The 13,818-nt window shown below is 29.8% G+C and overlaps 1 protein-coding gene across 2 annotated transcripts; it reads right to left on the reverse strand.

Annotated features, from left to right (window-relative positions):
* Positions 1-777: 777 nt before the first annotated feature.
* LOC101261098 (mitochondrial phosphate carrier protein 1, mitochondrial) lies at positions 778-7,043 on the reverse strand. 2 transcript variants are annotated; one of them, XM_026029806.2, is made up of 7 exons: positions 6,709-7,009; positions 5,051-5,141; positions 4,792-4,873; positions 4,659-4,702; positions 3,626-3,840; positions 3,343-3,467; positions 778-1,405 (listed from the first exon to the last, which is right to left on the reverse strand). In XM_026029806.2, the coding sequence occupies exons 1-7, from the start codon at positions 6,880-6,882 to the stop codon at positions 1,339-1,341; spliced, it is 798 nt and encodes a 265-aa protein (XP_025885591.1). In that variant the 5' UTR covers positions 6,883-7,009; the 3' UTR covers positions 778-1,338. The 2 variants fall into 2 exon arrangements, with proteins under 2 accessions (XP_025885591.1, XP_004234502.1); XM_004234454.5 differs by having other exon boundaries at positions 4,792-5,141; positions 6,709-7,043.
* Positions 7,044-13,818: the final 6,775 nt, after the last annotated feature.

A 13,818-nucleotide genomic window follows, 5' to 3' on the forward strand; every position in this document is an offset into this window, starting at 1 on the left:
TAACACGTGATCATCCGTCATCGTTCTATTTTTCTTTTATCATCTCGTCTCTTTTTGGGCTACAAGTACATATAGGGCACTTTGATGCATTAAACTTTGGCTATGCTCGAAATTTCAAGTAGAAGCTAAACCACAAAAACGACTCTATATTTTTATAACAGACTATCTTTTTTACAACTCGAACTCATAATTTTTTATCATTCAGTCACATAATAATAACTTTACCAGTTCGCCAACGATGCAACTTCTTGGACTACTTCACCTATGGCATAATCTTTCTTGTTTTTTCCCCAATTGTAGGGTTGTAGACATAAGTGCTCAGCAATACCGTCATCATTAATACTTATGACCTTTATTAATGATGTCAATTTTGACTCATATTTTGGAAGACGTAAAAAAAAAATAACGTTTACCAGCCACTTTTTAGCCGTGTTGAACAATAGTCATCATCACAAAGTTCCAAATAATGCCGAAGAAATTCCCAAAATATTTCAAATTTTACTAGCGAAATTTTGAAACTCCAAGACAATAACTATTTCTCAATTAACTCAAAATTTGGCTATTTGCAAATTTTGGAAAATATAGTTGAAACCTCTTGGAAAAACTGGTGTCAGATAGAGACCTCAAAGCTAGAGAGGTTGTTTCGGTAGACCCTCGTGGAAAAACAACTCAAAAACAGTCTCGAGAAAACAGAAGAGTACAAGAAACAACAGATATAGCAACGGAAAGAAAACAAAAATCGAGAGATAAGTAACAGAAATCAAAGGAGAAAGAAGCTATAGGAGCAAAAATGCCTTTTATGCAATATCTTCACAAAATGGATTCAAATAACAAAAACAAAAATTAACAATAAGGTGCTCACTTGAGCAGAGCTTTGAAATCATATAAATCAGATGAGTTCATCACGCTTATTATCAAAATTCCGGCTCCGCCACCATAAACTGAGAAGTCAAAATTTTCCAGATCGATACCGTAAGCTGACATGTACTCAAAAACAGTACACAAACATTCTGAGTAACTATGGTTCTAGCTAGTGGAGTCTCTAAAAACCATTGTTGAGTAACTATCCGGGCCACAGATACAACTCCTGCGACGTTGTGTAAGTTAGTGCATGACAGAGAGAGAACCTCTCTTCTCGCGATTTCACCTTCTTCAGACAGCTTAAAAGAAATCTGTCCCACTATAGAGCCAGTAAGCAAATTGAACTATTTGCTGATAAAAAATGGCCTGTATATCGATTTATTTGCTGATCAAGCATTTCCGGGAAACAGTTAAGAGGATCGCTAATTCACCCTATTAGCTAAACTAGGTGCACGAGTATTCTCGTGCTAATTTAATTCATGTTGAATGACTTTGAGCCTTTTCATCTTCCTCTATATCTTTGATTACATGTCCACTGGTTGGCCTACAAAATATACATTTAACACATCAAGCCAAGCATTTAAAACAATATGAAAGGCAAAGCAAATGCGATTTTGTTCTATTGATTCAAGGACAATCTCGGACAGTCATCCAAATCGATGATACACTGATAATAGCTTAACACGTATTACACAAAGAATTGGACATTCTCTTACTTGTTATAATGAAATAGAGAATGCAGGTGACAGGAAAATTCAGAAGAAGCAGCGAAACAAATATCCTAGTGGATTTTCTTACTATGAGAGTCAACCTAGATAATGTATTCCCTCTAGTGCTTTGACTTTGCGAGACTCCAACCCAAAATATTAAGGTAATGGGTGGAATAGTTCAAAACTTTTATAAACCCCACCCAAAGCACTTACACAACTCACGTAGGACAACCATGTAACTCAATACCATCCTGCAACGTTACTTGATTTTGGCGCTTATGCGGCAACTTTCATATAATTTACAAGTGTAAGAATGAGCTTACCAAAAGTGGACTCTGATATATATGAAAGAATCTGATAATACAACCTAATACCTTATAGTAATGGATGGAGTAGCACATCCACCTTAACACTTCACTCAAAAGTCACCAAGTCATCCTGAAGCGAAATAAAAACATGGAGTCCCCCATCACTAGAACTTTCAGGCCAGAATTCTTCTGTATCTCCCATCACAGAAAAATTCCTCCACGGAATAATAACTCTTCCAAACAAAATTTTTGTGATTAGCTACTCAAAGGCTTAACACAGAACGTGTGATCTTCGAACTATAATAGTGTAATGAATTTGAAGGAGGGTAGTGGTAATTAGTCACAGTTGCCCCTTGTCAAAGTGATGGAGTACTGACCTTAACTCTCTTTTTTATGATTGTGGTGTCCAGACCAAGTCGTACACACCTTGACCAATTCGATGGGTACCTTTGTACCTATTTTTTCATGTTATGTTATATTATATGTTCTCTAAAAAAATATTTTGGTAAACAACCAAACAATATCTGGACAAACGACGGCTTATACAGAGGTTAGACTGTATCTACCACAAGCACCATGTATTGGATAACTCTGCCAAGGCTATACCAGATGGGAAGAAATCACTAAGTGCTTTTTTTGCCGGGTTTAAACCTAAGACCTCATAGTTCCCCCCTCATTCACCACTAGGCTACACTACTACTACGCCTCAATCACAAGCAAATTGAGGCTAAAACCAGTACTTGGACAATGTATTTGGCTACTGCTCTCATGTACTTGAACTAATTAATTTAGATAGAGAAACTACCTTTAAAATCAGACTTGGACAAAATTTGGCTATTGCCCTTTTTTTAGAATATCTAGGCAGCCAATGCGACCTCCCTGAAAGCAGCCAAACCCCCTTTTGCTGTGTTGATAGCCCACTAAGTATCCAACATATAATACTTATTGTATACGGGCAAGCCTTTGCCCTTCTCTAGTGAAATTTATTTCTTCAAAAAAAAAGTACAAAATCACATGCTGAAGGTATCCGGGGCTCCTGATCATGAAAACTATAATCTTTTGTTGAGTTTTCCTGTTTCTTTTTGCTTATATTTCACTTGCACGAACACTGAGTTGTTTAGATAAAGCTCAACATGAATGTCAATTATGCGTGCTTGAGTGTGCACATATGCCTGGTGAGAGCAATTGTTATCATTTCTCGAGTTTCTGTGGCTCTTCTATGTCTTATAATTGGTCAAGAATCCTATAATCTATCCAATTCATGAGAAGCAAGAAAAGCAATTCACATTGATAATAGCTATGTGTAACTAATAACTCTCATGACTTCCAATTGGCAGATGCATGTCCAAATAACAAGAAATCGTATGCCAATATTCATGCAAAACATGCAACAATAGAAAAGTGTGTTGAAATTGAATCACACCATGTACCAATTAGCTATATGAGTATGGAACAGAACTTACAATCCACTTAATATTTTAATGGAGTCGTAGAACAACCACTGCAAAGTCACAACTGGTCCAACAAGCATTATCCTAATAGGAAGACTTCTCGTAAACAAATTAAGAAACCCAATTTTCTTCACAGCCTGAAAAGGTAAACAGGGTAAAATTAGAAATGAAGCAAACATGAGAATCATTGTAGTAGACATTTCTTGTTCTTTTTGTCAGTACTTTTTGTTTTTCAATTTTGTGTTTATATTATTTTATTCATTTTAGGGTGTGGGAAAACAATAAGAGATTTTACCTGCTTTAGGCTACTGGTCTTCTTGTTGTTAAGAGAAGCAACAATGTTGTCAGCGGGGTTAGAGATAATACTACCAACAGATCCAGCGGCATATCCAGCTAAACAAGTTACACTGAGCTGCTGAGTTCTTGAACAGTCTTCCCTCCTTTTCTGGATTAACTTTTTATAAAGAAAATTCACTGTATGCTCAAAGGTTGAGAACATAACTATTGAGACTGCAACGGGAAAAACAGTTACCAACATTAATTTTATCGATACCTTTCAACTGAAAACTCCTAAAGCATTACAATATAGCAGCACATCTAATCTATGTTGGTCGGGACTCTTCAAAATTTTCAGCGGGTGCAGCAATAATTTTGGAGAGTCCGAACAACATATCAGCTAATAGTCATCAATTGCTTCTACAAATACACCATTCAACTAGACCAAGATTAGAAATAACAGATGGTAGAGTAATATTTGATCTATAGAACAAATGATACTAGTATTACCATTGCAACGCATTTCAGCTAGATTTCAACTAAAGCCAATAATGCTGCCTCAGACATTACAAAAACAGTTCTAAGTGGCCACAAAATTCTGAATAATAACTACAGCATACCCAGTGTAGTCTCACAAAGTGGGATATGAGGAGGATAGAGTGTACGCAAACTTTAACCTTACCTCAGAAGTAGAGAGGTTGTTTCCGAACCCTTGGCTCAAAGAAAGACGACTCAAAGCAGTCCCAAACAAGATGTAACGGAAGTACAAGAAAAAGAACAGAAACTACATCAAAGCAATACGATAATCGCAGTACAAGGAACAACAGATAGTAATAGAAATTGAAGGACATGAGACTACAGGGGCAATACTAAAAGTCTACAACTACTAATATGAAGAACTCTGAATAATAATTTTAATTATTTATCTAAACCTCAAAAGAGAAGAGTGCCCACAAATGTTTCATAGGTATCATATATATGTATGTACAAAATTTTATAAGATATATACAAATTTACATCAACTGAATAGAGTGTCAAAGACTGAGAGATACATGGTATATTACGACCCAGTAGCGGAATAAGTCCCCTGTAAAACCTGAAGTCAGAAAAAGGAGTTGTAGAGATAGTCAATATGAAGAAACGTTAGACCAAAGGAGAAAAGAAGTGCAACAGTTGGACTCATACCCATGGAGGCCTTCTGATGCATATATTCTTGGAAAGCCATCAGAAAGGCCTTTCGCAAAATGAGGCTGAGCTTGCACACGAACTTTAATGGCCTCAAATGGACAGAGAGCGACATTAGCAATTACTTCAGCTGATGCGCTGCTGGCGAAAAATATCAAACTCTTGTTCTGATCCACCAGTACATTTGAGTATACTTTCTTAAAGTATTCATACAAACCAAATCTACAAGCACCCTGAACACCATAGCCAAAAAACTTACCAGCCCATCCTCGCCAAAATGCTGAGGGACCTTGTTCTCTCAACAAAGTCGTAAAACATGTGGAAATGCTACTATACTTGATAGGATGCACCTACAAATTACAAACAGTAATTCAGAAAGTCCATAAATGATTGAGCAACTATACCAACCAAAAGGGGATTGATGTGTACATATATCATTTAATCAACTATGCATCAAAATTCCAAATTAGTTCGGTCAGCTTAATAATGCTTTACATCCATACCACTCTATTGAAGCATCATTCAAAATGCTGAATAATTTAACTTTCTAATATTTAGACAATTTAAAAATATATCATTCTGCGACATTAGCCAACTCTTATCTTAGCATTTTGTGTATAAGGAATCAGAAATGCAACACTACATTTACTTCTGACTCATTCTGGCCAAATGACAACCCAAAATTATTTTCTCAGCCTTAAGAAGAAATACACCCCAAATCCCGGGAGAGGGAAACATTATTTATTGATGCAAATCTAGCAATAAAGACGCCAAAGAAAATCTTAAAAACTACGTAGCATAATCTTAATCAATCAATTGATAGGAAAACATTATCCCCCAAAGATTACAGTCTTGATCAACCCCACACATGTACAAGCTTTCTCACATTACTACAAGTTCCCACGTCTGTAACATCAGTTTTATTTATATAAGAAGCGTTGATAAAATCCAAATAAAGTTGGGTTGAACATTGAAAATCACCAGTAGAAGAACCCCATATTTCCTCTTTAGAGAATCTCATAATAGTATCATAACAACTAAAAATAGATTCTTTAACCAAAAAGAATTCGGTTCAGATATAGAATATCTATCCAGAAGTATTCGTAACTCAATCATAGATGACGGAATCATCAAAGCACGCCTGAGTACTATGTGGTTTATGCAAATGGAGGGATGCGTAGTGCTGAGATTACTCATCTTGTTATCACCCCTCTTGATGTTTCAAAGTTAATATGTAGGTACATTTATCACCATTCTTCTAATAACAACTAATACCCCTTGATACCAATCTGGTGAGTTAGAGACAAGTTTGAAAAAGGTCAAATGAATTCTTCCCATATCTTCCTCCAAATTAAGCTACTACTACTCATGTTTAATGCATCACTCTTTTTTTTGTTCTACAGAAAAACTTAGAGAATCTCCTAATAGTTCAAGAGCAACTAAAATGAGATTGATTAACCAGAAAGAATTCAGTTCAGGTATAGAAAACCTATCCAAAAGTTTTCACAACTAAATCATAGATGACGGAATCATCAAATATTTGACCTTTAAGCTACTGCTAATCATGTTTAAGAATCACTAAACCCCACTTCAGTTTTTCTTCTAGAAAATCTTCTAATTGTTCCAAAGCAACTAAAAGGATTTTCTTTAACCAGAAATAATAAAACCCAATCATAGATGACGGAATCATCAAAGATTTGACCTTTAAGCTACTGCTAATCATTTTTAAGAATCACTAAACCCCACTTCAGTTTTTCTTCTAGAAAATCTTCTAATTGTTCCAAAGCAACTAAAAAGACATTGTTTAACCAGAAAATAATAAAACTAATCATAGATGAGGGAATCATCAAAGATTTGACCTTTTTGAACTCTTGTAACTAACTCACTAGATTTATAAAAAAGAGATGATAAATATACCTGCATATTAACTTTGAGTACATCAAGAGGGGTAATAACAACATGAGTAGTTCCAGCACTAAGCATCCCTCCAATGGCACAAACACCATAATAACCAGGTGTAAATTCTTCACAAACTTTTCCTCCAATTAATTGACTCATATTTAAAGAAGCAATCTTTTTGGGGTTTTCCATGAAAACGAAGAAACCCCACTTCGTTTTTCTTCTTCTTCTTCAATCCATAAGTGCACCCAAAGCTTCAACTGCAAATATGATGGATCTTCCAAAGAATTTGGAGAGGGTTTTGGACAGGGTTTTTGAAAAGGAGCTAAACGATGTCGTAATATACTGTTTCCTTATTTGTCTTGCAATAAAAAAAAAATCAAAAAACCTTTGAAAATTGTGATCTAATATTTTTGTGGTGAAATTATTTTATTAAAGGTAAAAAAGATTTTTAAAGCCAATTTATTTCTAGTTAAAAAATTACATTCTTTTAGATGGATTAAGGAAAATGAGTTTTAGGTTTAGCAAGCAGAAAAATTATATTTATATGTCATAGTTGTATAATTGAACTTTATGCTTGTGATGGCTATTAATCTCTATATTTTAGTATATATACATAAAAAATATGTAACTCGGTGTATTTGTATATTTTGTTATACAAATGGATCCTGCATTTGTATGTTTCGATTTATATGTATATTTTAGTATACAAATGACTCCTGCATTTGTATATATCGATCTATTTGTATATTTCGATATACAAATGGGTCATGCATTTGTATATTTCAATTTTTTTATATGGCCATGCATTTGTATATTTTGATATATAAATAAGATGGCAAAAAATCATAAAATATTTACTACGAAGTACAAATAAAAAGATTATACCTATAGCATCTAATAATTTTGTATTTCATACAATTTTCTCTTTTTTAGTTTGGATGAGACAAGTAATTAGATAAACAAATAACTTACAGAATAGCAATGATTATGTGTGGCTTTCTAAAAGGACTTGATGCATGTATTGCATATCAGAGCGGAATAAAAAGTGAATACTATCCGTATGTATGGAGAAATCAATATTAAAATAATGTGATAACTGAAGCGTACATAACATTTAAAACGAAATAATTTAATAATTGAAGCACCTAAAATATCAAGCTATAACTTACATCAAAGAATAACAAAAAATTTAATCCCACCAGTATGCAAGAAGAAATCAAATCGAGCTTCAAACTATCACCAAGCCTATGTTTGCTTGAAAACCCCTCAAACTTCTCTAATCTTAGCTCTACCCTAATTCGCAACCGTACACTCCTATCTACGTTCATATTCTCACTAATTTGGAAATGCAATATACAATACTATAATTATCTCTTCCCGCTACTTCTTCGTTCATGTGTTATTATTTCATTTTAATTACACATGCATGTCCATAAAATTTAAATGCATATACATAATTCAAAATTTTACAATCTAGATTAAATTATAAGAAAACAAAAATTACTTTAATTTTCCTCATATTGTTTATAAATTCTTTGTCTTGCTCCGTATAAAGTTCTTTAGGAATAAGCTATGTTTATGTGACATAATTTGTGGGTTCTGAAGCTGAATTTTTTGTCTCGCTCGATATAAATTTTGTAGGCATTAGACTATATAGTATACCATAACTTGTTATATCTTTTACGAAATAACTTAGAAATTCTTAAAATGAAATTTTATTTCGCTCGATACAAACACTATAGCAATAAAGTTATGTAGTAAAGCATAATTTAGAGAATTTTATATCACGAAAATATAAACTTGTATCCCGCAAAAAATTATTTATACTTCGATGTTAGAGATATTCTCAACTTTTTTTTTAATTACTTAAATATTAAAAGACAAAAAAGTAAATATCATTTGTGAATGACCCCAATTAAGTCAGATCAGTATTGTTATTGGACCTTTTAAACCGTGGCCTTATTTGCAATATGAAATTGGGCAACTTTCACGTACAGCAAATAAAAAATTTATATTTATATGTTATATCAAAGTTTGCATAATTACACTCTATAGCAAATATAAAAACTGTATAATTCGCTATACATATATAGTTGAAGCAAATTGTATAAAACGAAGTGTATAAAACAAAAAAGAGAAAGACAGTCGGGCAGAGAACCATATAAAAACGAATGTATAAAACGAATTGTATTATTATAAGTCTATAAAGTGATTATATACAATTTGAATTTGTATAAAATGAGAAAGAGAGAAAGACAAAAGAGACTTGACAAGGAATATACAATTGAATCGAATTGTACAAAACGAGAAAGAGAGAAATTAGATACAGTTTGAAAATTGTATAAAACGAGAAAGAGAGAAAGGCAAAAGAAATTGGGCAGGGGAGTATTTTTATTGTATAATTATAAGTGTATATCACGAGAATATATGTACTTGCATGTGTATATACAATTTTCTCACACTTTATACAAACAGAAACACAATTTATACACTTCGCTTCTGTTTGTATAACTGAGAAAGGCGAAGGTGGTGAGCGAGATCTGGAAGAGGGGAGAGAGGGGAACAAAAATATATGTATTTATATAATTTTCTCTGCTTTATACAATTAGAAACAATTTTTATACACTTGTGTTTGTATAAAAAGTGAGGAAGCGAGCGAGAGATTGGAGGAGAGTGGCGAGCGAGATATTTGGGAGAGAAGCGTCTGGCAATCTTTTGCAAACGTTTGCTATGGAGTACAATTAAATCGAACCCTAACTACTCCATTTATTTTAGGTTATTAGTTTGCTATTATATATAATTTTCTCTACAAAATTTTCTATTATTTTGAAGATATATTTATGAAATTTTATTTTTTTATTTTATTGATTTTCTTCAAAATACATAATGCCACGGTGAGGAAGAGACACAATGATATATATATATAAAATATAATTTTATCGTCGTGAAAAAATATTTTTATTATAATAATGGTATTATATATACTTTTTCCTCTTTGATTTGTCATTTTTTTTTTGTCTTTTTTCTTCTGTTTCTTTTTCTGATTTTTTGATAATTCTTTCGTTTTAATTTTTCACATGTTTATGACCATGGTCCTTGTATTATACATACATTTTTTTTATATATTTTTTCATATCTTTAATTTATGATTATAATTTTTAAAATCTTAATTCACTTTCTTATGAAACATATAGCAAATCAAAATTACACAAATAAATAAAACATAGAAAACTTCTTTCATTAAACAGGATGTTCCATATTTAATTAAGGATGTCTTTTCTTTAATTACTTTTTTTTTTCTTGTCATTAATTAAAGAATATGACACATGTTCACGTCTTTTTCAGTAGTTTGTCACGATCTATATATACAACAACTTCATTATTATTAAAAAGAAGAATCTAATTTTACTCTTTTCGTTTACATTTATTTGTTATATTATTTTAAGTTAGATTATATAAATTTTGATTAATATGAAAAGAGATAATTACTATTAATTTTAATATAATTTATAAATATTTAAATTTTAAGTATTATTTCTAATTATTGATCGAATTAATTATAATAAAAATATAATTAAATAAAACGAAGAAAAGTAATTAATTAATTTAGTTATGTTTACAAGTCAGAGACATAGTCAAAGATAATGGTCAAGATCGATCTGCATCCTTTAAATAATAATAGTAATATAAACTTTTATATATTTTTACTGGTCACACAATAATCGTAAAATTCAATAAATAATACTATGATTATAAATTTAAGTTAATTATGTATTTACGTTAATTGAATCATTTTCAAGTAATTACAGATAAACTCATATAGGCGTAAAAGGTATGTTTTAATTTGTCTGTGCATTTTAGTTTGATATAAAGTTTAAGAAAATAAAAAATAAAAATTAATTTTATGATCTTAAACTACTGATATGTACAAATGTAAAAAATATTAAAATTAATATTGTGATCTTAAAAATATCATGTCACAAGTTAGACTTAAAGAATTCTTATAACGAGAAAGACATGCTTTTTTTATAAAAAAAATGACAAAAAAAAGTACGATAAATAAATTAGAATGATAATTTTCACCATATATATAAAAGTAATAACTAGGCAGGAACTAGTATTAAGAAAAATTTAAAATATAAATAAGTAAATATTTGAAGAAGCCTATGAAGATTTAATGTATGTACTGTGCAATTCTCATCATATATAAATAATATAATTTTTTATTAAAAAATAAATAAATCCTTCGATTCTATCTAACTCGTAGCCATTCTAACTCGTAGCCATTACTTCAGGTTAATACTATACCTGTTATAACTTAAATAAATTCATATATAGTTAGTATATAGCAACAAAGGTGATGAATGTTGAACACAACACTTTTGTTTTTACTGAATATTAATTAGTTAGTCATTTTGTTGTATGTTAAGATTTTGTATTTTCTAATCTGTCTTTAAGTATTTGGACATTATATACACATATTCTCTAGAAAAAGTGATAGATATAGACATCTTTGAATGTTTATATTAAAGTTTGGCTCTACGTTATGTTGTTCGTATTTTTTTAAAAATGTTAGTAATAAATAAAGAAAAAGTTTAAAAAATATTTCGATGAAATAATTGCTATGATATTAAATTTTATAAGACTTTTTATTTTTTGCACTATTTAATAGTGTATTTTAAAGGTATATATGTACTTACATGGATATACTATTATTTATAATTATGAATATTTATGATGTTCATGTAGGCTAATATATACCATTAGAATACAATAAATAGTGCAATGAGTAAAAAATTCTTTTCAAAATTTGATATTATTACAATAATTTTTTATCAAAATTTGAATATATTTCAGACACTGTTTTTAATAAATATGAATTAAATACTTTAAAAAATAATACATCTTAGAAAATTTAATGTGAATACGATAATAATTCTGAAGGGGGCAGAACAATGTAGATAGATAAGAACAAAGTTAACTTCATATTATATTTTTTTTTAAAATATGTAGCAACATTTTTTGTTTCAATTAATAATAGATTTTGATTAAATTTTATGATTATCTGACTAAGCATATCTCGCACAAGATCACCTTTTTTTGTTGTCACGGAGTTGATCTGTGAACAAGATAAATTTAATGAAAATAAAAAAACGAGAAGTATCGCTTTGGGCAGAAGATGATTCAAAAAGCGAAGACTCACCCAGCTGAATGAGGGTGAGATTAAGACTGGACAACAGAACGGGATATACTGGTATCGGTTCGATACCGTTCCGATTCGTCCTGATTCGGTTGCCTACGGGACGGCACGAACCGGTACACGAAATGGGACGAAACTTAGGTACACCGGTATCGGTTTATTTTGGGTCCGATTCGATTCCAATAATTAATATTAATTAATTAATTAATGTTATATATTTATAAATTATAATTTGTATAATTGTTTTATCCTTATTTATTTAATTTTTTAAAATTACAAATTTAAATTATTTAAACTACAAGTTATAAATATAACTTATTCATTATAACATATTAATAGTTAATAACTCATAAACTCAAAAGATTTAAGTCTTGAAAACTTAATTAGACTTAACTTGCAAGCTTATTATTATTATTATTATTATTATTATTATTATTATTATTATGTCATCAATTTCAAATCTAATTATTTGGTACTAGCTTGATTGTGACGTTGATTCTATCATTCCATGTGTGCTTGACATAAGTATGAGGGGGACAATATATAAGATACGTTGAATATAAGTTTCTTTTTATTTTATTAATTAGTTTTTTTTCGTAAATATTTATTAAAAAAATAAAAATCTTAAAAGATGATTAGTACTACTATTGTGCACGATGGTATGAAATCTAAGACATGCAGGCCAGCCTCTATTTAGAAATGATATCTAATATTAATTAAATCTATAAAAAAAGTTTCATATATTTATATATATAAATTAGTGTTATATATAATGGTAAAAGAAAATGATAATTGTAACTCACGCTTAATAATACTGATGATTGATTGTGGTGATTTGTAATATATATATAGTTATAAACTTATCAATATAAGTCATATACGATAAAACTTAACAATGGTCAATAGCTATATTAACGATCGATAATGATATTATAAATAATATTTAATTGTTAAATTCTAAGCTAATAAAGAGAAAAATCTTTTTAATGATGGAAATATTTTTTTATTAATTATCATAAATAATTTAATATATCAAAATATTTGATCTCTAGAACTATTTTTGTGATAAAGATTCGGTAAAGTATACTTGAGTCAAGTAATGTTCAATAATCTTAAAGATTCACGCCATGTGTACTGTATAATAATTTATGGTTGAGAACCATCTAAATTATACACTCATTAATTAATAATAAAAACAAAAAAGTTGTTAACTTTTTTATTTTTTAAAACTATCAAATAAAATAAACATGTGTACCCAAGATAATATTTTTAAGAAAAAAAATTAAAATTGACGGAAATATGCAAATTTTCTAACTTTTTACACGACAAACTTGTTCATGAGTAATTTTTATACATGTTTTCTCCAAATTCTGAAGTAATCTCCAAGAACAAATCAAATTTAAAAAATATAATTGAGTTTAAAATAATAATTTAACTAAGGAACGTGATAATATATTTTTTTTAAAAATAAACTTAATGGGAGGTTTTCAAATAATTATTTATTCAGATTTTAAAAAATATCAAATTCTTTAAAATCAGTATAATAAAAAAACTTCAATACAAGTACGAGGTTTGACATGTAAAAAAGTCGGGAAGTCCACATAATTTCGTCAATCTTATTTTTTTCTTGAAAATATTAATTAGGGTACACCTAGTTGTTTTATTTGATAGTATTAAAAAATAAAAATAATTGCCATTTTTGTTGTTTTTATTATTTAAATGAATATATAATTTAAATAAATCTCAACCATAAATTGTTATACAATACACATGGCATGAATCTATAATACCATTGAACATTACTTGACCTAATTATACTTAACCTGATCTTTGTCCCTATTTTTGAATCAAAGATATTCTATTTCTGAAAAGATAGTTAATTATTACCGTTATATTATCAATTTTTTTCTAAAAATAAAATAGAT

Source organism: Solanum lycopersicum, chromosome 3 (assembly GCF_036512215.1).
Source record: "Solanum lycopersicum chromosome 3, SLM_r2.1".
Classification (NCBI taxonomy): Eukaryota; Viridiplantae; Streptophyta; class Magnoliopsida; order Solanales; family Solanaceae; genus Solanum; species Solanum lycopersicum.

Coding starts and splice junctions, on each gene's coding strand:
- LOC101261098 (XM_004234454.5), bottom strand. CDS start 6,882: ATGGAAAACCCCAAAAAGATTGCTTCTTTAAATATGAGTCAATTAATT. Junction 5,142..6,708: donor TACTCAAAGTTAATATGCAG/GTATATTTATCA, acceptor TGTAATTTGTAG/GTGCATCCTATCAAGTATAG. Junction 4,703..4,791: donor GCATCAGAAGGCCTCCATGG/GTATGAGTCCAA, acceptor TTCTGACTTCAG/GTTTTACAGGGGACTTATTC.